Source organism: Oncorhynchus keta, chromosome 25, assembly GCF_023373465.1.
Source record: "Oncorhynchus keta strain PuntledgeMale-10-30-2019 chromosome 25, Oket_V2, whole genome shotgun sequence".
Lineage (NCBI taxonomy): Eukaryota > Metazoa > Chordata > Actinopteri > Salmoniformes > Salmonidae > Oncorhynchus > Oncorhynchus keta.
In genome coordinates, this window is record NC_068445.1 from 10,823,638 (window position 1) to 10,846,072 (window position 22,435).

General features: G+C 42.2%; 2 protein-coding genes across 3 annotated transcripts; both read left to right on the forward strand.

Moving 5' to 3' along the window:
* Nucleotides 1-258: 258 nt before the first annotated feature.
* Nucleotides 259-1,157, forward strand: LOC118357833 (natterin-3-like). Its single transcript, XM_035735152.2, has 2 exons — nucleotides 259-450; nucleotides 505-1,157. The coding sequence occupies exons 1-2, from the start codon at nucleotides 259-261 to the stop codon at nucleotides 1,015-1,017; spliced, it is 705 nt and encodes a 234-aa protein (XP_035591045.1). The 3' UTR covers nucleotides 1,018-1,157.
* Nucleotides 1,158-3,194: 2,037 nt separating this feature from the next.
* On the forward strand, nucleotides 3,195-11,392 carry LOC118358152 (probable peptidyl-tRNA hydrolase). 2 transcript variants are annotated; one of them, XM_035735642.2, is made up of 6 exons: nucleotides 3,195-3,278; nucleotides 3,633-3,761; nucleotides 7,733-7,952; nucleotides 10,229-10,328; nucleotides 10,432-10,477; nucleotides 10,666-11,392. In XM_035735642.2, the coding sequence occupies exons 1-6, from the start codon at nucleotides 3,213-3,215 to the stop codon at nucleotides 10,933-10,935; spliced, it is 831 nt and encodes a 276-aa protein (XP_035591535.1). In that variant the 5' UTR covers nucleotides 3,195-3,212; the 3' UTR covers nucleotides 10,936-11,392. The 2 variants fall into 2 exon arrangements, with proteins under 2 accessions (XP_035591535.1, XP_035591536.1); XM_035735643.2 differs by having other exon boundaries at nucleotides 3,196-3,269.
* Nucleotides 11,393-22,435: the final 11,043 nt, after the last annotated feature.

Consider the following 22,435-nt stretch of genomic DNA (forward strand, 5'->3'; position numbering starts at 1 on the left):
AGTGTGGAGTGCAATAGAAATTGCATCATCTGTGGCTCTGTTGGTGCGGTATGCAAATTGGAGTGGGTCTAGGGGTTTCTGGGATAATGATGTTGATGTGAGCCATGACCAGCCTTTCAAAGCACTTCATGGCTACAGATGAGAGTCCTACGGGTCTGTAGTAATTTAGGCAGGTTACCTTATTGTTCTTGAGCACAGGGACTATGGTGGTTTTCGAACTTGAAGTATTCATCCTCCAAGTTCGAAGTCCTGGTCAACATGGACAACTTTGAGTTTGTGGAGTGGATCGAGGAGGAATACGGTGCTGTCCCTCATCATACTGTCAAGACCTGCCCAGACGTTGAGATATATGTCGGCAAGAACAAATACAGTCTGGGAAAGGTTGTGACCCAACATAAAGCCTTTTTCCTGCCCTTGGAGGGTGATGACTACTGGTACAAGAGCTACCAGGTCCTGGCCATCAACACAGATGCCTACAGCCAGCACATCTCTCACCTGGAGTAGGCCAACGACCAGATCGAGCTGTTCAACCACCCTCTTGAGGCCTTGCAGTTCGTCAGGGTCACCAACCTGGAGTGCAGCAGTGTAGAGAAGACGGTCTTGCTGGAGAAGACCAGCACTGTTGAGAAGACCTGGGACATTGTCTGGGAAAGCCACAACAGTTCCACCACCATGACAGCCAAGGTGCCCATCCTCAGTTCAGGCACCATGGACTTCACCAAGCAGCAGGCCGTGAGCTTTTCAGTGAGTACCACCATGGTGGAGTCCATCAGCCACTCCATCTCTGTGGAGCTGTTGGTCCCTCCCAACCACTCCTGTACCGTGCAGATGGAGGACAGGAAGATGACAGCTGACATCCCCTTCACGGGTAGACTGAGCCAGACCTACCATAATGGAGACAGCCACTGGACCACCATCACAGGGACTTGTGAGGGTGGGGAGATTAATGCTGCCGTAGAGAGATGCCAGCCTGTCCCTGATGCCATCCCCTGCTACCCTGATGTGACAGACTACTGAGACAGATTCTAGATGTGTGAATTTTGAACTCTAATGTGCCTGTGGTATCTCTGCAGACACAAAGTGAAGAAATTAGAACCCTTGTGTCGCAATAATTTTTCATCAAACAGGAATAAACTGATATACTGTGTCTCCATATTAAGATTAAACAGACAGTTAATAGTGTGTTATTGGGTCAAGAAAATAAATGTTTGCAGTATTTTTCTAGACAATAAATATGATCTTGGTGCAAAATTTAGTTTTTCTCTTTTCTTCATTGAACTCATTTACTCCTGTAGGCTACACCAGCTCAAATCAAATCAAAGTTTATTTGTCACGTGCGCTGAATACAACAGGCTTACGTTGAAATGCTTACTTACAGGCTCTAACTAATAGTGAAAAAAGGTATTATGTGAACAATAGGTAGGTAAAGAAATAAAACAACAGTAAAAAGACAGGCTATATACAGTATTGAGGCTATCAAATTAGCGAGGCTACATACAGACACCGGTTAGTCAGGCTGATTGAGGTACATGCACCTAATGCTGTATCATCATCATTAGTTTCAATGGCCTATTGAAATTAAATATAATTTCAACACATAAATTTTCACAATGCCGAATGGTCCAAAATCCCTTTTCCAAACCAGTAGCCTATGTATATTACACTGTGCATTTGCTACGAGTGTTAAGGTGTGTTTTCAGTGCATTTACAATATTCACACCCCTTGACTTTTTCCACATCTTGTTGTGTTACAAAGTGGGATTAAAATGGATTTAAAAAAAAAAATTGTCAACGATATACACAAAATACTCCGTAATGTCAAAGTGGAAGAAAATGAAAAAAATAATTAATAGAGGCAAAAAAACATGAATATATCTTCAATAGAATAATTTTCAACCCCCTGAATTGATACATGTTAGAATCACCTTTGGCAGCGATTACAGCTGTGAGTCTTTCTGGGTAAGTCTCTAAGAGCTTTGCACACCTGGATTATACAATATTTGGCAATTATTCTTTAAAAAATGTGTCAAATTGGTTGTTGATCATTGCTAGACAGCCATTTTCAAGTCTTGCTATAGATTTCCAAGTCAATTTAAGTCAAACTGTAGCTATGCCAGTTAGGAACATTCAATGTTATCTTGGTAAGCAACTCCAGAGTATATTTGGCCTTGTGTTTTAGGTAATTGTCCTGCTGAAACGTGGATTTGTCTCCCAGTGTCTGTTGGAAAGAAGACTATTCCGTTTATTTTTATCCTAAAAAACTGCCTAGTCCTTGCCGATGACAAGCATACCCAGAACATGATGCAGCCACCGCCATGCTTGAAAATATGAGGAGTGGTGCTCAGTGATGTTTGTGTTGTATTTGGCCCAAACATAATGCTTTGTATTCAAGACAAAAATATCCATTCTTTGCCACTTTTCTTGCAGTATTACTTCAGTGCCTTATTGCAAACAGGATGCATGTTTTGGAATATTTTTATTGTGTACAGGCTTCCTTCTTTTCACTCTGTTATTTAGATTAGCATTGTGGAGTAACTACAGTGCTGTTGATCCATTCTCAGTTATTTCCTATCCTATCAGAGCCATTAAACTCTAACTTTTTTAAAATCACCATTGGCCTCATGGTGATATGCCTGTACGGCTTCCTTCTCATCCTGCAACTGAGTTGGTGTTGATACACCATCCAAAATGTAATTAATAACTGCAGCATGCTAATCTACCAATAGGTGCCCTTCTTTGCGAACCATTGGTCTTTGTGGTTGAAACTTTGCTATAAGTTCTCTGCTCGACTGAGGGACCTTACAGATAATTGTATGTGTAGAGTACAGAGATGGGGTAGTAATTTACAAATCCTGTTAAACACTATTATTGCTTACAGAGTGAGTCCTTGCAAGTTATTACGTGACTTGTTAAGCACATGTTTACTCCTGAACTCATCTAGACTTGAATACTTATTGACACAAGGCATTTCAGCTTTTCATTTTTATTAATTTGTAAACATTTCTAAACACATTTTCCACTTTGACTAATGGGGTGTTGTGTGGAGATCGTTAAAAAAAATCTAAATTTCATCCATTTTAAATTCAGGCTGTAACACCACAAACTGTGGCAAAAGTCAAGGGGTGTGAGTAGTTTCTGAAGACACCGTAAGTGAATTTATAAACCTCCAAGCTAGGTGGCGGTATGGTTGAAAAGATCAGAAGTTGGTCACAATGAACCCTCTCAGTTTTCTGTCCACCGGTCTCTTTGATTCATGTCAAAGTTGCATGGTACGGCAGGTTTGTTTTTACCAAAATAACTATATAGATATCATTTTCCAATGTTTCTTCTTTTGTGTTCTCAATTTTATAGCGAGGACCGAGATTTTTAAACTATAGACATTTCAAATATATTAGTTTATTACTGAACTGAAACGTCAGGAGTACGTTATTGGATCTAAGCTATTGATGGTGGTCACAGACAGTAGGCTTTTGACGCTAGGCTCCAAGAGAACATGAAGTTATGAACGTAAAAGTGTTTGTAACGTTGCCTTTTCTGTGCTTATGAGAAACGTCAATAGACATTAAAGCCTGGGAAACGTCACTGTTGTTGGTAGGTCTAAACTTTGGCTTTGTGTGTCACCGTTTTTCAAGACTCTGCTGAACTTTGTCACAATGAGACGACTTTTATTAAAACTGATAAATCGAGCGATGCTGACTGGACCCGTTGGACCTATGATGGGCAGTGAAGCTGGAGTCCACACAAATTCTCGCCGGAGACTGGTAAGTGAATTATTAAAGAAAAACTATTGCAACCCAAATATGTTGTAGTCAGTACATTGCATACACTGTTTTGACTAGATTGGATACAGTTGGTCAGTGTTGACTTTTCAAGCAGGTTAGGATAATTAATATAGCAATTAGGTTAAGGTTTGCTAAAATGCAAACACTTTAAATGTTTGACATACATTTGACAAACTTTATCTTGTGTTTTTACGTTATAAAAGTTTTTTTGCTCCTGTGTGTTATTGTCAATGATTGTCAGTATTAACCTGAGCTACGGTGCACCGGCCTATGACCTGTGACGTGAACGGACAAAATTGGTGAGGGAGTCATGTTGTCAACAATGTAGTATGGTGCATCGTCCAGAAACACACATCTCTTTTTCATAAAATAGATGTTAGAATTACAAATTAGTTTTCATTGGGAAGGCAGATAAAGCATGTTTTAAATCAAAAGTTTTGCATGTGAAAACAGTATCATACTGATCACCCCACGTGCTTAATCTAGCCTAGGCTAACTCACTTGTTTTGAGCCGATTTCACCGTGGGATTTGAATAGGACACCTGGCTCATGAGGAGATTTGGCAGGAGGAGACTTGGCAGGAGGAGACGTTAGGTCCCTTAGCCTACTACTGTAGCGTCACCTTCCTAGGTATGAGTGTCTTTTGGGCTGCAAAGCTCACTAGGCAAAAAGTATTTAAAATAAACGATGGCTTTTAACTAACTTGACAAATTTCTGTTTTTATTATTAGATGGATAATTACATTGTTTTAGGCATACAAGTTATGTTAGTTATTGATAACGACTAGGCGTGTAGCGGTATACCAATCAGTTTGAAAGCAGGCTATTGCAATACAGAAAATAAATCTTCTATTTATTTTCTATAAGTTCATAGTTCTAATTATGGGAAGGAGAATGGGAACAATGGCAAAAGCATGGCAGAGTCTTTCAACAGGCCTTTCTGCAGCCACAACTCTACAACCTTTTTTTGTGGCCATTGTGCTTTGAGAAAAAGTAGACTTTTATGTGACCTGTCACGAATTTAGAATGAGCCATAGGCTTATGTAGCGGACTAAACTCCACTCCACTGCTTTAATCAGGGCAAGGTGACTTGAAACATGACCGAATACAAACAGTGTAGCTATTCCCTCTGCAAGGCAATCAAACAAGCTAAGTGTCAGTATAGAGACAAAGTAGAGTCAAAATTCAACGGCTCAGACACGAGAGGTATGTGGCAGGGTCTACAGTCAATCACGGACTACAAAAGGAAAACCTGCCCCGTCCCGGACCACGATGTCTTGCTCCCCGACAAACTAAATAACTTCTTTGCTCGCTTTGAGGACAATACAGTGCCACTGACACGGCTCGCTACCAAAAACTGTGGGCTCTCCTTCACTGCAGCCAACGTGAGTAAAACATTTGAACGTGTTAACCCTCACAAGGCTGCCGTCCCAGACTGCATCCCCATCTGCGTCCTCAGAGCATGCGCAGACCAGCTTGCTGGTGTGTTTACGGACATATTCCAGTCTGCTGTTCCCACATGCTTCAAGAGGGCCACAGACGACGCAATCACGCTGCCAACTGCCCTAACCCTGGACAAGAGGAATACCTATGTAAGAATGCTGTTCATCGATTACAGCTCAGCATTTAACACCATAGTACCCTCCAAACTCGTCATTAAGCTCGAGACCCTGGGTCTCGACCCCGCCCTGTGCCACTGGGTCCTGGACTTCCTGACGGGCCGCCCTCAGGTGGTGAGGGTAGATAACAACATCTCCACCCCGCTGATCCTCAACACTGGGGCCCCACAAGGGTTCGTTCTCAGCCCTCTCCTGTACTCCCTGTTCACCATGACTGCGTGGCCATGCACGCCTCCAGCTCAATCATCAAGTTTGCAGTCAACACTACAGTGGTAGGCTTGATTACCAACAACAACGAGACGGCCTACAGGGAGGAGGTGAGGGCCCTCGGAGTGTGGTGTCAGGAAAATAACCTCACACTCAACGTCAACGAAACAAAGGAGATGATCGTGGACTTCAGGAAACAGCAGAGGGAGCACCCCTATCCACATCGACGGGACAGTAGTGGAGAAAGTGGAACGTTTTAAGTTCCTCGGCTTACACATCACGGACAAACTGAAATGGTCCACCCACACTGACAGCGTGGTGAAGAAGGCGCAGCGGTGCCTCTTCAACCTCAGGAGACTGAAGAAATTCAGCTTGTCACTGAAAACACTCACAAACTTTTGCAGATGCACAATCGAAAGCATCCTGTCGGGGTGTATCACCGCCTGGTACGGCAACTGTTCCGCCCACAGCCATAAGGCTCTCCAGAGGGTAGTGAGGTCTGCACAATGGATCACCGGGGGCAAACTACCTGCCCGCCAGGACACCTACACCACCCGATGTCACAGGAAGGCCAAAAAGATCATCAAGGACAACAACCACCCGAGCCACTGCCTGTTCACCCCGCTATCATCCAGAAGGCGAGGTCAGTACAGGTGCATCAAAGCTGGGACCGAGAGACTGAAAAACAGCTTCTATCTCAAGGCCATCAGACTGATAAACAGCCATCACTAACATTGAGTGGCTGCTGCCAACATACTCACTCATCTCTAGCCACTTTAATAATGAAACATTTGATGTAATAAATGTATCACTAGCCACTTTAAACAATTCCACTTTATATAATGTTTACATACCCTACATTACTCATCTCATATGTATATACTGTACTCTATAACGTCTACTGCATCTTGCCTATGACGTTCGGCCATCGCTCATTCATATATTTGTATGTACATATTCTTATTCATTCCTCTACGCTTGTGTGTATAAGGTAGTTGTTGTGAAATTGTTAGATATTACTGCATGGTCGGAACTAGAAGCACAAGCATTTTGCTACACTTGCATTAACATCTGCTAACCATGTGTATGTGACAAATAAAATTTGATTTGATGAAGAAAGTTTCTGATGACTCCACCAACGGAGTGGAGCAGATACCAGGCTTTGTGGAATCTGGAATCTGGCTCCGACTACATCGATTCACCTAAGGTCAATACTTCAATTATTTTTTTATTATGAAACGCCTACTGTGTACCTATATTTGTCCTCTGTAGTTGGGTGCCTTTTTTTGTTTGCTGAAATCCATAATTTTTCAATAAACGTTAACCAAATGCAACCACCAACTCTTTGTTCATTGCTGTTGCACAAAGATGGAAAATCATCTCTAATTCGAATGTGCCAATTGAATCTCAGCAGGGAAACAGTCGTTGGTTGTATTTGATTCATGTTTATTGAAAAAGTATGGATTTCAGCAAAGTAAAGCACGCAACTACATAGGACAAACAAGTACAAGACAGGGGGTTTCATTATTTACAGTTTTTGAAGTACTGACCTTGGGCGAATTTATGTAATCAGAGCTAGATTCCTCAAAGCCTGGTCTCCGCTCCACTGCGTTGGTGGAGTCATCAGAAACTTCCTACACCATTGAGTGGAGTTCAGTCCGCTAAGGCCTACGTGTCTATTTCACAATAAGCCGTGATGAAGGGCTCGCTTCGCCTGCGATCAGTCCTTTGATTTAGTTCACGCTGTCCATTTTGCTGATTTTTATGCACTTGTATTAGGACACATCAAGGGATTCTCGCAGGCGGGTTATATGTCTTTAAAGTTTGCTATGTGGGGTAGCAGCAATGTAGGCTACCTGGGGCTTCTACATTTTTATTCTTCATAATTATAAGTTAGACATGAAGAGCTCCAAAAACAAGGCTCCCTGTCACAATTATGAGCCAAAAACGGATTTTGATCATATATTTGAAACAAGACTTTGTGTTATTGTTAGTTAAAAATGTGTGGCGAACATGACACAAATCAGTATGTTCTTGTGGTAGGAGAACCACTGTGCTCACCAATGGCGTTTAGAGAAATATAATATGCAAATATGGAAAATATGTATTTATTGTCGTTGTGCAGGTTGTGGGACTGGGAAACCCTGGAATGAACAGTTCACGCCACAGCATAGGCATGGCAGTGCTGGAAGCACTTGCTTCCCGGCTTGGGGTAGCTGATAACTGGCGTGGTGATAGGCATGTGTCCGGTGAGGTCATCGTATCTGACATCCAGGACACCCAAATCGTGCTTCTCCGACCACGACTACTGATGAACATAAATGGTGTATCCGTGGCCAAAGCAGGTGAGGAATCTTGTCTTCTTGATGCCTTTTTACATTTTATGCATTTTGAGTTTTGACTGAGGAATTAGTTCAAAAGGCTAGTTGTAAACATGTACTCATTTACAACTGCGACCTGGCCAAGATAAAGCAAAGCAGTGCGACACAAACAACAACACAGTTACACATGGAATAATAAACATACAGTCAAAAATACAATAGAAAAAGTCTATATACAGTGTGTGCAAATGAAGTAGGGTAAGGGAGGTAAGGCAATGAATAGGCCATAGTGGCAAAATAATTACAATATAGCAATTAAACACTGGAGTGATAAATGTGCAGAAGATGAGTGTGCAAGTAGAGATACTGGAGTGCAAAGGAGCAAAATAAAAAATACAAATAACAGTGTGGGGATGAGGTAGTTGGATGGGCTATGTACAGGTGCAGTGATCTGTGAGCTGCTCTGAAAGCTGGTGCTTAAAGCTAGTGAGGGAGTTATGAGTCTCTAGCTTTAGTGATTTTTGCAGTTCGTTCCAGTCATTGGCAGTAGAGAACTGGAAGAAAAGGGGTCCGAAAGTGGAATTGGCTTTGGGGGTGACCAGTGAAATATACCTGCTGGAGCGCGTGCTATGGGTGGGTGCTGCTATGGTGACCAGTGAGCTGAGATAAGGTGGGGCTTTACCTAGCAGAGATTTGTAGATGACCTGGAGCCATTGGGTTTGGCGACGAATATGAAGCGAGGGCCAGCCAACGAAAGCATACAGGTCGCAGTGGTGGGTAGTATATGGGGCTTTGGAGACAGAACGGGGGACACTGTGATAGACTGTATCTAATTTGCTGAGTAGTGTTAGAGGATATTTTGTAAATGACATCCCTGAAGTCAAGGATCAGTAGGATAGTCAGTTTTATGAGGGTATGTTTGGCAGCATGAGTGAAGGATGCTTTGTTGCAAAATAGGAAGCCGATTATAGATTTGACTTTGGGTTGGAGATGCTTAATGTGAGTCTGGAAGGAGAGTTTACAGTCTAACCAGACACCTAGGTATTTGTAGTTGTCCACATATTCTAAGTCAGGTGTGGGCAGCGATCAGTTGAAAAGAGGATGCATTTAGTTTTACTTGCATTTAAGAGCAGTTGGAGGCCACGGAAGGATAGTTGTATGGTATTGAAGCTCGTCTGGAGGTTAGTTAACACAGTGTCCAAAGAACTGCCAGAAGTATACAGAATGGTGTCGTCTGAGGTGGATCAGAGAATCACCAGCAGCAAGAGCGTCATCATTGATGTATACAGAGAAAAGAGTCGGCCCGAAGATTGTACCCTGTGGCACCCCCATAGAGACTGCCAGAGGTCTGGACAACAGGCCTTCCGATTTGACACACTGAACTCTGTTTGAGAAGTAGTTAGTGAACCAGGTGAGACAGTCATTTGAGAAACCAAGTCTGTTGAGTCTGCCGATAAGAATGTGGTGATTGACAGAGTTGAAAGCCTTGGCCAGGTCGATGAAGACAGCTGCACAGTATTGTCTCTTATCGATGGCGGTTATGATATCGTTTAGGACCTTGAGCGTGGCTGAGGTGCACCCATGACCAGCTCGGAAACCAGATTGCATAGCAGAGAAGGGACAGTGGGATTCAAAATGGTTGGTGATCTGTTTAACTGGCTTTCAAAGAATTTAGAAAGACAGGGTAGGATAGATATAGGTCTGTAGCAGTTTGGGTCTAGAGTGTCTCCCCCTTTGAAGAGGGGGATGACCCCGGCAGCTTTCCAATCTTTGAGGATCTCAGACGATACGAAAGAGAGATTGAACTGGCTAGTAATAGGGATTGCAACAATTTCGGTGGATAATTTTAGAAAGAGAGCGTCCAGGTTGTTTATCTTGGCTGATTTGTAGGGGTCCAGATTTTGCAGCTCTTTCAGAACATCAGTTATCTGGATTTGGGTGAAGGAGAAATGGGGAGGCTTGGGCAAGTTGCTGTGGGGTGCGCAGGGCTGTTGACCGGGGTAGGGGTAGCCAGGTGGAAAGCATGGCCAGCTGTAGAAAAATGCTTATTGAAATTCTCAATTATTGCAGATTTATCGGTGGTCACAGTGTTTCCTAGCCTCAGTGCAGTGTGCAGCTGGGAGGAGGTGCTCTTATTCTCCGTGGACTTTAGCGTCCCAGAACTTTTTGGAGTTTGTGCTACAGGATACAAATTTCTGTTTGAAAAAGCTAGCCTTTGCTTTCCTGTTTGTTAATGATAGTTGATCATATGAATGATATCATTGTTAATGATATTTTGTTTTTAATTACCTTGAATCAAGCGGGTAAATACAGCATCAAGCCTGAGCACATACTGCTGGTTCATGATGAGTTGGATAAGCCTCTTGGAAAGCTTGCTATGAAACAAGGAGGGAGCGCCAGGTGAGTTGATTCCCAGACAGATAGCAGCATGATTATTGACGCTATCTGACAACAATGTGATCTTCCCAACTTTGTGCTCATTCTATATGTTGTTGATTGACAGGGGTCACAATGGTGTGCGGTCCTGTGTCGAGTGTCTGCAGACTGATGTAAGTAACTTTCCACATAGACAAATACTCTCCCTTCCCACATTGGGAGGAATTGAGAGGTGACTGTTCCCTTTGACAAATTTGTGGAAAGTGCTAGAGAATCTAGAGAAATATCATGTCTGTCAAAGGGGGGGGGGCAGAGCAAAAAGACAGACAATAAATTACTATTCTATTCTTGTGCCCCCCAGGTGATGCCCAGACTGCGTATTGGGATTGGCAGACCATCAGGTAAAACATCAGTGGACAGGCATGTTCTGGGCCGCTTCTCTCAGGAGGAACAGGAGGTTCTGAGTGGGGTTTTAGAAGAGAGTGTGGACATTCTCCTCTCCCAGCTCACTGACAAGGAGAATGTGCAGTCCCCAGTGTCGCCACCTGGAGGCAGACTAGCATCACAGACTGGGAAACAAAGGGAGCGTTTAAGCGCTCCACGAAAGGACACGACCACTGGCCAGACCTGAGACTAACAAGAGACTTTGACAGAGCCAGTGAAACTATGACTACTCTGGGATAGTAGCTTTGCTGCTGCTGAATTAAAGCTGCCTCTTGCAGAAATATGAAAGTGTGTACATGTTTTTATTTATTATGACTTTGTTTATGCTCTGGTTTAGGATGTATGTGAAATGAATGCCAAGTAAGCACACTTCGTTTCAAGGACGAAGAATTTAGATGTGTATAAGATAATCATCGCATAGATCTAGATTGGTATGCAGTATGCATTTATTTTTAAGTTTCCCAAACTACCATGTGTATGGCTTTTGGTGGTCTAATTATGTGCAAGGTCGAAGGAGAGACCAATACTTGATTTTAAAATTATTAAACAACCATCTTACCAAAGGCATTGAGAAGAATTGGAACTAATAGTGAATAAATGGGTTTTCCTGATAAAAGAACATGTTTCAGCCACCCAAACTCTCACATCTTCTAAACTCATTGTCTTTGGTGTATTTACTGATACAACATATTGATTCCATCCTTTAATTGTCAGCCTATAACCACACTCTTAATCAACGAGCGTTCTTAATGAGCAATAGCAAACAGTCAATAAGTGTAGGATTCTCACCAAAGTGAATACCAGCCCACAAAAACTGAGCAAGGACCATATAAAAAGTACAGAAAGAGGCAGAATGAGAGAGAAACTGATAGAATGGGCCAAATAGATTGCAATGCAGGTCGAAAGAAAGGGCGGGGGAGAAAACAATGGGGGCCAAACATTGTAGGATAGGGCTGTTTGAAGCCTTCTGTTTGGCCTTAGCTCAGAGTCACAACAAAGCATCAGGGCCACACTTGTGGATGTGGGGAATGGGACTCAAAGGGAATCTCCACTCATGACAGACCCCCACCTCTCTACCCCTTTCGCTTTCTCTCATGTGACCCTCTTGAGCCAGCCATCTCACCTACCAGGGCACTTTCCCAGCCCCTCTGAGTGGTCAGCCTGGGAGAGTGCAGTGGTGGCCTCTAACTTTTCTCTGAAAGGTCAGAGGTCACTAATAAGGCTGGACACTGGGCTAATTTATTCAGGAATGGCTTCCCCTCAGCAGTTATAGGCTGAGCTGCACTAGCCCAAAGCCCAGTGGGGGGTCTTCCCCTAAGCTCACAGATGTGCTAAGACCAGGGATACACAAAAAGACAGGGATGGGGGATGGATACACACAAAAAAACTGCATTATTGTCACTCAAATTGCAGAACCTCAGAGATTTCTTGAGGTTGAGGCTTTTTAAGCTTTGAGTTTAAAGTGGATTTGTTATTCACCATGATCCCCAACAGATGACCTGGGAACGATAATATGGACATTATCAGTATAGGAATGTGGATCGATTTCACTGGTTGTGAAGGTGAACTTTCTCAAAGTAGTCCTTTGTAAATATCAAGCAAGATACTGTCTTCCTTCCCTCTCTTTGGGATAAGACCGTCAAACTAATCCTAATGGTTTAGTGTAGGATCTTATTTTGAGGCTCTGGTTTAGTGATGCCATATGTCACAGCCAGCCACCTTCACCTAGCTTATTGGGGCCATTATACTCTCCTTACCTAGGAACCGTGCAGTATTGGCATGCTGTTTTAAGTCAAGAAAAAGGTGAATATGACGAGAAGTGAAAACAAGAGGATTCTCCAGTTCTACTGGTTCACATTGAGGCTTGGAGAGTGAAATGTATTCCCCCATTCACTTAAAGACTGCGAAGATTTTTTTCCCTATATCCAAAAATGAACACAGTCGGTCTCAGAAAATATATATGATAACTTGATGCCCTACATTAAGATTTACACATGGGCTATGGCCCTGGTTTGTATTGTTGCATCTGTTATAAGCCTACAAAATGGGATTAACTTATATCAAAGTAAGGAAAACTAAAGAGAATGTATTTCCAATGAAAGAGGCAAAGCTTTGGGCCTAGAATATACCTCTCAGATTTACAAAAATTGTTACAATAAATGTTATTATATATTCAGACCTTGAAAAATTGGCTAGGCCTACTCAAATCCACACTGCACTGGGGAAAGAGTGTCCTTACAGACCTGCTATCTTAATTTGACCATGTTAATCACAGCAGGAAAATAATCATGCAGCAACAGGAAATGTGAATTACTTTGTGGATTAAAGTTAATGGAGATTTTTTTTAGGGTTGATACATTTTTCGTTAGGGCAAATCAAGTCTGATATGTTAAAGGGGGAATTCACACTTTAGAAGCCTTTTTAAACCTTGAATAAATTACATTTAGCATTTTCTGCTGCGCAGGAAAATTCTCAGGGAAAACAATGATCAAATTAAGAGGCCTATGTGTTTTTTCATTTAGTGGTGACTGGTGACGAACTAGGAAGCATCAGCTAGCACTGAAACTTTTGAAATGTCGAAGTTGACTACATACAATAACAAAACATGTATGAAAGGAGTATCAATCTCTGGAAAAAAAGAAAAAAACTAGTTAAACTCTCAAGCTATTTCCATGATGTAGTAAACTACAGAAGAAAATGTACAGGTTTATCTGAGAAATATAATCTTTCTTCCCAATACAGATATCTATTCAATGACTTTCATAAAGTGGGTTCATAATGTAGGCCTAATATAGTTTTTTCTCTCGAATGAACTGAATGGGTTTAGTTTAGTGAATCAGTGAAGTCCCTGCCTGCATTCCCGATAAGTAAGCATTAATAACGCGTCTTTTCCCTCCCTTCAGCCATAATCTCCAGTGATCTCGCGCCTCCCGCAATAAATTATTCTGACATGGCCGTGAAAAGGCAGCAGCGGGCAGGCCCTTTAAGAGGCAAATGAGCATCGACAGTGAGAAGATGTTCCCAGCAAAGGAAATGTTAACTCACTCCCCTGTAGGAGTGCGATGCGATGGATGAAACCAACTGAGATGTCTTTAAAGGAAAAGGGGAGAAGAGTCCAACCCCGAATGCGATCACTGTTTAATAATGTATCAGGGAGAAAGAAGTAGGCTTTTAACCCGAGCTATCATGGGCCTAAAGCATCTGGAGTGTGGGAAGCGCAAGTAGCATGCCTTTTTGGGCAAGGTTTACCTTCCTCCACACCATGCGATGCATATTCGATAAGGGAAGTGATTCGATATAGCAATTGAACCTAGCAAATCATTTGATCCAGTCGATCTAATTGCCTTTTGAAAGAGATGTTTGGGTCCAAAAATTTGAAGAATAGTAGGCTAGTCAGAATAGTTGCAGGTCTTCTGGGGATCTGGACACTTACTGGTAAGTTTGTTTCAGAATGAGGTCACAATTTTAGACCCATAAGCACAACATTACCTTCTCGCACTTTGTGGTTCACCTGTCAATCACCTGTGTCATACAGCTCTAAAGAAATCTTTAGTATGTGTCTTGAAGATTTTCCTGAAAACGACTACAATGTCCTTATCAGATAGATGAGGCATAGACCTAAACTACACGAGCATTTATTCAATTTATGGTAATCAAATTGACCTCAAAGTCTTATAGGTTCTACTAATTAATATGTAATTAACATGTTATTAACAGGCAAATCATCTGCCAATAGGTCATTCATTAATATTTTTTTTATAAACTAATGAATAAACAAGTTGATATTTGTTAGTGCCTGGCTGCATTGTACGAATACCCCTGGTTTATTATTGTGAAACAACAGAGAGGAAAGTTCATTTCGTATTGACAATACGTTTACAAGGATAACAGTGTTTTGATTGTAATTGCCCTGGAGAGCCAAAATAGGTCTGTTGTGTCTTTAAAATGTTTACTGGTCCTTCATTCGCAGCTGCTGGCTTGTGTGTGCTATCAGAGCTAGTGCAGATGCATTACTTCTTCAGCACAATGGACATTTATCACCCCGTGGTGTTATTCAAATTCAGTACCAAGCGAAGACCATCCCCACTCCCTCTCGCCGTCCATCTCGGTAACACCGTTATTGTTAGTGAAGCTCAAGAAAAGCCTTTGGATAACAGAATAGCGAGCACGCAGTGCCATTCCAGTGCAGTCGTCATATTAAGTAATAGCCAGTTAAAGGAGCGCCACGAGTTGACTCATATAACCCTTTTTTCGCGTCTTATAATTTTTCTACAAGCTGGAGTATACAAGAAATGCTGCTTGGGGACGGCGGAGGAGCAGGTGCATTCGCGTTTTAACAATTTCCCCTCGGCTTTCTCGCATCAGCAATGTTCTGCTTTGTCGCCTTATACCGTTTTAACATTAATATAAACATTGAGTTTTTTTTGTATGATTGGAAGAATTTGAAGTCGAGTTAAAAATGCTTGTGTTCTGCTAAATAATGGTGTGGAAACTATATGTGCAAGGAGATGCGTCTTACAGGTGCAGATATGTCGAAACGCAGTTTGAACGACTCGTTTCTTCTGATTCCTATGCTGGTGATTAGAGCAAACCATTTTCATGTTGTCATATTATGGTATTGAATTTAAGAAGTTTTTACAGTCTTTTGACGTTTTCCAAGGGGAAATTGTATAATCGTTGAGGCCTTCGTCGACTTAAACATCTTCTGGTAAAATCATGCCATTGGTATAGGCTATCAAAGATCAGAGTATCGAAAATCGTAGATATCGTGAATTTGAAATGTGCATGTTTGTTACTAGACCTGCTGACTTATAAAATGTTTAAAGGAGAAAACAAAAGTTTTGCTATATAAGAAAACAATAGTCCACTGCTTTTTAAACGGTATTAGTTTAATTTGCACATATCCAGATTACATTATGTTTCTGTATCCTGCAATTGATGATATTTCATTTTACCATATAAGATGAGGATCCTTGGTCAGGTACATGATTGGAATGACAATTACTGATAGTGCCTCCCTATTTTCTATAGGTCTATATATTCTACAGATTCAAAGATAATTTATATGATGAATTGAAATGGATTAATTAAGAACTGTTTTGAATGATGAGAGCAATTCGTTTTGAGACACACTTTGAGCCCTTGCAGTTGATTGTCCAAACGCAATTCTTGTGAAATTTAAAACACAACCCGAGAATTGTATCTGGACATCTGTTGCTGGGGGTTCCTTTCACATCAGTGTCGTAAATACAAGTCCTTAGTCTTGTAACCATAGTCGTGATATTTCTTTTTTGGAAATCTGCCTTAAAGTGTTGATTATTCGATGTATTCATAATACCACCAATTATCCAAAACGGAGTCATTATTGGTCTTAAGCTTTAGACGATTATGTCAACTAAAAGTCATTGTATAGCCTGCAGTATAGCCTACACGTGTACATTCATTGCATTATAACATTATAAATCAACAATGCTTTATTTAGGACTAAGTAGGCCTACAGTTATTTTGAGAAGAGTTCGGTCCAATCCCCCGAAGAGAAGCTTTCAATGTTTTCCATTTCCCTCTTCCTACTTTCGATTGCCCCTAGGCAAGGATGGGTTTATTGCTGCTCTACTGGTGAGCTTTTGTTGTGGCTCCTAGTGCTGTTTTAGGATTACAATTTGCATAATTCTTAAGGAATGTATCATTTGAATTTTGCTTAACAAACCGTGACCTTTGCAAGCTCTTTATCATTTTAAAACACCATTACAAGCCAATTAAGAGGGAATTCGTTTGTACTTATATTTCAAGGTATAGCTAGTTTTACATCATTAATAATTCAATTATTCATCTAGGTTTATTCATTTTTTGTTTGATTTTGTTGAACTTTTTGGAAATATCACTGTTTATGTGTTGTTGATTTCATACTACTGTAAGCTTGAGTTGCACATGTGTGATATTGAAATACGATGCTTTAAAAAAAATATATATAATAATAAAATTACAACTTAAACATCATTTCATTATTTCTTGCTTTGACCAGTCATTGGTTTTAACTTAGCGTGCAAATGTTTTTGTCACATAGACCTTTCAAATAATTTCTTAATTCAATTATTCCAGTATGTTTTTATGGATATGTGTAAACTCCTGTGTTTATGCCATTTCAACTCATCAACTCAAAAATGTATCAGCCCATCATTGATATAAGTGTTGGTAATGGGGCAGACTGGTCAATGCTTTGAAAAACATTCTTGCCTATTCTTTGCCATTCTTCTTTGGACATTTCCCTTTCAACCACTCATCTCTATACCATCTCATGATAAGGTCATATAGGACGTTATGAATAACTGCATTATTAGTATGAACAGAAGTAAAGTACTAAATATGAACTAAAACCATGAAAATGTAATATTGTTGCTCTAATCAGAGATGCCAGTATGGAATTCGTCCCAAGTCTCCAGTGTGGGATAAACAGACACGCTTTTGCCTTGGTGATATATTTTGTTTTTTTTACATCACAATATCAACACAGTTTTGGTAACTACTGCTCTCAGTAATTCATTCATCAAACTCGTCTCTTGTTTCTCTTGTAAGCATGGAACGCAAATATGAGGATCTATTGGAAATGTGTCTCAGGTAAATGGGTGTGATTCAGCAAGGATATTTCGTTGTTCAGTTTATACATGAAATAATAATAAAAAGTGGATTATTGCTTGAGACAGACATGTGTGTGGTCCTCTCACTCCCACCCAACACGCAAGCCTAAACACCTTCCACCAGCAGCCTCAAATCTGAATCTTTTACAACAGAGAGGATGATATAGAAACATTAAAGTACATATTTTGACACATTATTATTATTATTATTATTTACCTGTATTTAACTAGGAAAGTCAGTTAAGAAGAAATTCATATTTACAATGACGGCCTACATGGCCAATCCCAGACGACGCTGGGCCAATTGTGCGCCTCCCTATGGGACTCCTAATCACGGCCGGTAGTGATGCAGCCTGGATTCGAACCAGGGTGTCTGTAGTGACACCTCAAGCACTGAGATGCAGTGCCTTAGACCGCTGCGCACTTGGGAGCCCAGTTAATTATATTGCACAGGCATTCTTAGTGATCAGTGTGTATTGATAAGAAATGGATTGATAATAGTCAATTAGTCTTTATGAGATCATGTAATGACTGGGATTATTATCTGATATACTGTACACTATTAGCATGTCTTTTGATGTGATTTATTTTATCTACAGTTCAACAGCAGTGTGTTTCGGATGTCTGAGCCCTGCCCTCTCTGTTGAACACGTTCTTGTAATGATAGAAATACACTTCAACATGAAACAGCTGCAAACTGCACTCATTAAACAAGTCTTTCAACACCTTTATCAATATCCAACTAGGGTTTATATGCCAGAAAACAGCTCTAATTTGACTTTGTATTCCGTAAGCTGGTAGTACATTTAGAGGACGACGTACATGGACAGGAAGTGTATTATTGTGAATGAAAATAAGATGATAAAAGATAAGGTTGGATGTGTTATTTATCTTTATCACAGTTTTACTGCTTTAAACCATGACCTCCATTGCTGGATCACCATGTTCCATATACATTCAACACACACAGCTGATACTATAGCAGCCTTCATTGTGATCAGGGTCAGTCGCTTCTTTCCTTCCTTCCTCATGTCCCTTGGACACCCCAGTCACGTGACCAGGCTTCTGTGTCTTTGCGATGGGTGACACAACACCACTGTGTAAGAGCAGGGGATGGCGGAGAGGCGGAGGAGCATCACAGAGCTGCTGAGCTGACGTTACAGCCGAATAGCATTATCCACTGTCTGGTCACATAGACTAACTCCTGTGCTGGGTATGGTACAGCACACCAGGGATAACCTGAAACCCCTCCAGGCTGTTCTTAGATCCTCCATTATACTTCATAGTGACACAGTAACATATCTTGAGAGAGACCACCAGGTAATAACACTATGTGTGTGTACATTCCCCCCCGCCTGTTGTCTTCATATATCCCCTTACATCCTAACGTAGTCTGAGTTGCATACCACCACAGCTACCTAGTGATGGCAGAGCTGAGGGAGACAGGGACTGCAGATATCCATATGATGATGTACCACCCCCTTCCGCCTCACCATCCCCCCCACCCCGGATATGTCATCACTAGCCGCCTATGCCGGATCCAGCCAGTTTTCTCTGTGGTGGTACGCTGTTGTTCTCAAACAGAGAAATTATAAAGAAGTCTTTAGTAAGCTTGCCTTGCATGTGGTTTGTTAATATGCACCTATTGTATGCATGTGTGGTTGTGTCCATCCATATACATGTGTCATTGTGCGGTGCAGCTGTGCAGGCAAGCGCCACTAGACCTTTCTTGGTCTTCCATCCGTGGCAGCAGGCAGGCGTGTGAGTCTGAGTGAGAGATGTCTGAGATGTCTGGAGCCATCACTGAGGCTGACTGACCACTCACAGAGCCAGAGCACTCTCAGTGTCCCCTACATCCCCTTTGTCCTCACCACCTCCATCACCACCCTTTGGTACCAAAGAGGAACCCTGCTTTGTTGTCTCTGAGAACAGTGACTCTCTACTCTCCCTGTCGCTTTCTCTCTCTTCACACTCCACCATTGTTCCACCTGTCCATGGAGTCACAGTTACAGACATACTCTGTTTATAGTACAGCTCTGACTGTATAGGAGAGGGATGACATCATTGATTAGAGACAATAACAGCCATGATGCTCTTTTTTTTGTTGTTGAGCGAAACCATTTTCCCAACCAGAGGGAGAGATTTTATATTGAGGGACAGAAAGTGAAGCAATCCGTTTTTATTGCCTGTGTCATCATCAATATCTCATCTAATCTTCAGAATTGTTTCAATATTATTACTAAAGGACATTGTAAATACTACAATGAACTTTAGTCAACATGCATAAAACCTTTAACACTTTAGCAGAGAGGATTTAAACCCTAAAGTGTGATGCAGATGTTTCTACTTTGGGTGGCATTAGTCCACAGACATGGCAGGTCCACAGTTGCACGTTCCTTGCAGCATTACCATGATGTGTCGGTGGGAATGGAGTCATTCATCAATCAACAGTGTTGGGAAAGAGACCATGTCAAAGGACAGGGTAGTGTTTGAGCAGCAGCAGGCCTATAGAGATCAGATGGGATGGTGTGTGGTGCGGTGAGGGGTTTGGGAAGGTTGGTTTGTGTGGAGAAAGAGGGGGTGAGGGGTTTGTGTTGTTATTAATCATTCCAGGTTTGAAGAGAATGAGAGGCATCGTGATATTATTCCTCTTCACTCCTCCTCATCCCTAAACCCACCAGGCCTGAGGCCCTCACACCCCATCTGACCACATAGAGGCCAAGGTCAGCCCCCCTGCCCCCCCGTCACCCCCTTTTACCCTGCGCCCCACATTCCCCCCACCGCTCCCTCTTTGTCCACCTGTTGTCGTGGAGACTATAACAAAAGAGACCACGCCTTTGTTGTGTGCGAGGGTTTTTGTTGAGGTCAGAACAGAAGCTAAAATAACAAATAAACCCACTCTACACTGACCAAGACATGACACCATGGTGGTCGTTCCACCACCCTCCTTCTCCTCCTCCCTTGCACTCACTTGCAACATGCACCCACACAGGAAAAATCTGTGAGACATGTTCTATCAACAAGGTGAGCAGGATATTTCGACACTAACTTTTACTCCCAAATTAAGTCTATCAACAGAAAAAACAGTCACTGTATCATGATTGAATAGCTAAATTAGTAATTGGTAGGAAGTCACAACAGTATCATCCCAATAGTTTCAAATAAGGCCAATGGGATTTTTTAAATGACATGTTTTTATTTATTTAACTAGGCAAGTCAGTAAAAGAACAAATTCTTATTTACAATGATGGCCTACACCTGCCAAACCCAGATGATTCTGGGCTAATTTTGCTCCACCTATGGGACTCCCAACCCCAGCCGATTGTGATACAGACTGGATTCAAACCAGGGTGTCTGCAGTGACGCCTCTAGCGCTGAGATGCAGTGCCTTAGACCACTGAACCACTCGGGATCATGTTACACTCACACTCCATTGGTTTCAATGGTAGTGATATAGCAAGTGTCCATGAAAACCAAACCAAATGCTTGTCCTGTGTCTTGTCTCTGCTGCCTCTGCAATGTCTTGCTCGGAAGCTTACAGGAATGCAGGCAAGAGTTTGGTTGGCCAATCGTCCCAAATGATTGCACACAAAAAAAGGATTTAACTCTTTGCCGCAATTGTCCCTCCACTCTGGCCCACCCTCCTACCCACTGCATCCCTCTCCTCCCTTCCCCAACCCCTACCTTTCCTCTGACCCCGGCCGTGTGGATAAAAGACCCATCAGAAGTATCGCTGGCCACATTTACAAGTGAAAGAGGGACTATAATGGAGCGGTTAGGGGAAGAATAAGGAGACAGAGGGGCACTCACAGATGTGGTGGAGGAGGAGGGGGAGAAGAGGGGTTGGGGCGGCCCATTGTTGCCCAAGGAAGGAAGGGGGGTGAGGGAGGTGGTACAGTGCCTTTTTAAACCCGATTTGTGATGGAGGAGCGGAAGGGAGAGATAGCCATACAGAGGGTCTGGATAAAGGCTGGGACCCAGGCTGGTCCAGCTGTCCTAGGGGGAGCGTGTGAACGCAGGCCCTAACATGCCCAGAGGTCAGGCCAGGAGTGTTGGAGAGGGATGGGGGATGGGGGGGTCATCCTGGAATTATCTGTGCGTCTTTTTGTCCAGGGATGGTGATACAGAAAAGCCTTTCCTTTAGTCCGGCTGGGGTGAAGAGGCCACTCAGAGCAGTCACCCTTTAGGCCCCTCATCTTCATCACTGACAGGGGGCTAGGGGTGGAGAGGGTAATGAAGTCATCACAGTAGGGCTGGGTGGAGAGAAGTGGCATATATGTGTGAGGGAGTCTGAATAGTCTTAAGACAAGGGTCTCCAAATGTTGTAAGTAGAAACAAGTTGCTGGTTTTAGTGGCGAAGAGTTGAGCTCGACAAGAGAAACTCTAGTCGAGTCTAGCGGCAGTGCTTGTATTCTTCTCTGGTTTTTCTCATTCACACCATGTACGCACGCACACACACACACACACACACACACACACACACACACACACACACACACACACACACACACACACACACACACACACACACACACACACACACACACACACACACACACACACACACACACACACACACACACACACACACACACACACACACACACACACACATAAACACAAACCCCAACAGAACCTTTGACACCTGTTAATTTCCTGTAGACAACCCATTCATTTCCTGTTCTTTTTGTTTCATTAGATAAAGGTGACCAGCAGCACTGTGCTCTCTCTTGCCTGAGGACCAGTCTATTTCTGCTCTTTTGCCAGCTCCTTATGGAATTATCATGTCATGTTTGGCATGACATAAGGAGTTGGTATGAGAGTTGAAACAGACTGGCTCTCAGGCTATGTGCTCTCACTCTCATTCATTCTCTACACAGTGGGGGGAATAAGGACCGTGCCACTCAGTGTGTGGACAAATGGACAATGAAATGGAATAGTCCCACTGGAGACAAAGACAGAACCATGAATGTAAGGGTCGTTTTTTAAAGACTATAATTTCTTGATATCAGTTTCCAAGAACATGTATTTCTGTATAACAGCCTTTAACTC

Excerpts from the sequence above, each read along its gene's own strand:
- LOC118357833 (XM_035735152.2), top strand. The coding sequence starts at position 259 with ATGGACAACTTTGAGTTTGTGGAGTGGATCGAGGAGGAATACGGTGCT. Across the intron at positions 451-504 it reads ACTGGTACAAGAGCTACCAG|GCCAACGACCAGATCGAGCT; the intron begins GTCCTGGCCATC and ends CACCTGGAGTAG.
- LOC118358152 (XM_035735642.2), top strand. The coding sequence starts at position 3,213 with ATGAACCCTCTCAGTTTTCTGTCCACCGGTCTCTTTGATTCATGTCAA. Across the intron at positions 3,279-3,632 it reads AAAGTTGCATGGTACGGCAG|ACTCTGCTGAACTTTGTCAC; the intron begins GTTTGTTTTTAC and ends CCGTTTTTCAAG. Across the intron at positions 10,329-10,431 it reads AAACAAGGAGGGAGCGCCAG|GGGTCACAATGGTGTGCGGT; the intron begins GTGAGTTGATTC and ends GTTGATTGACAG.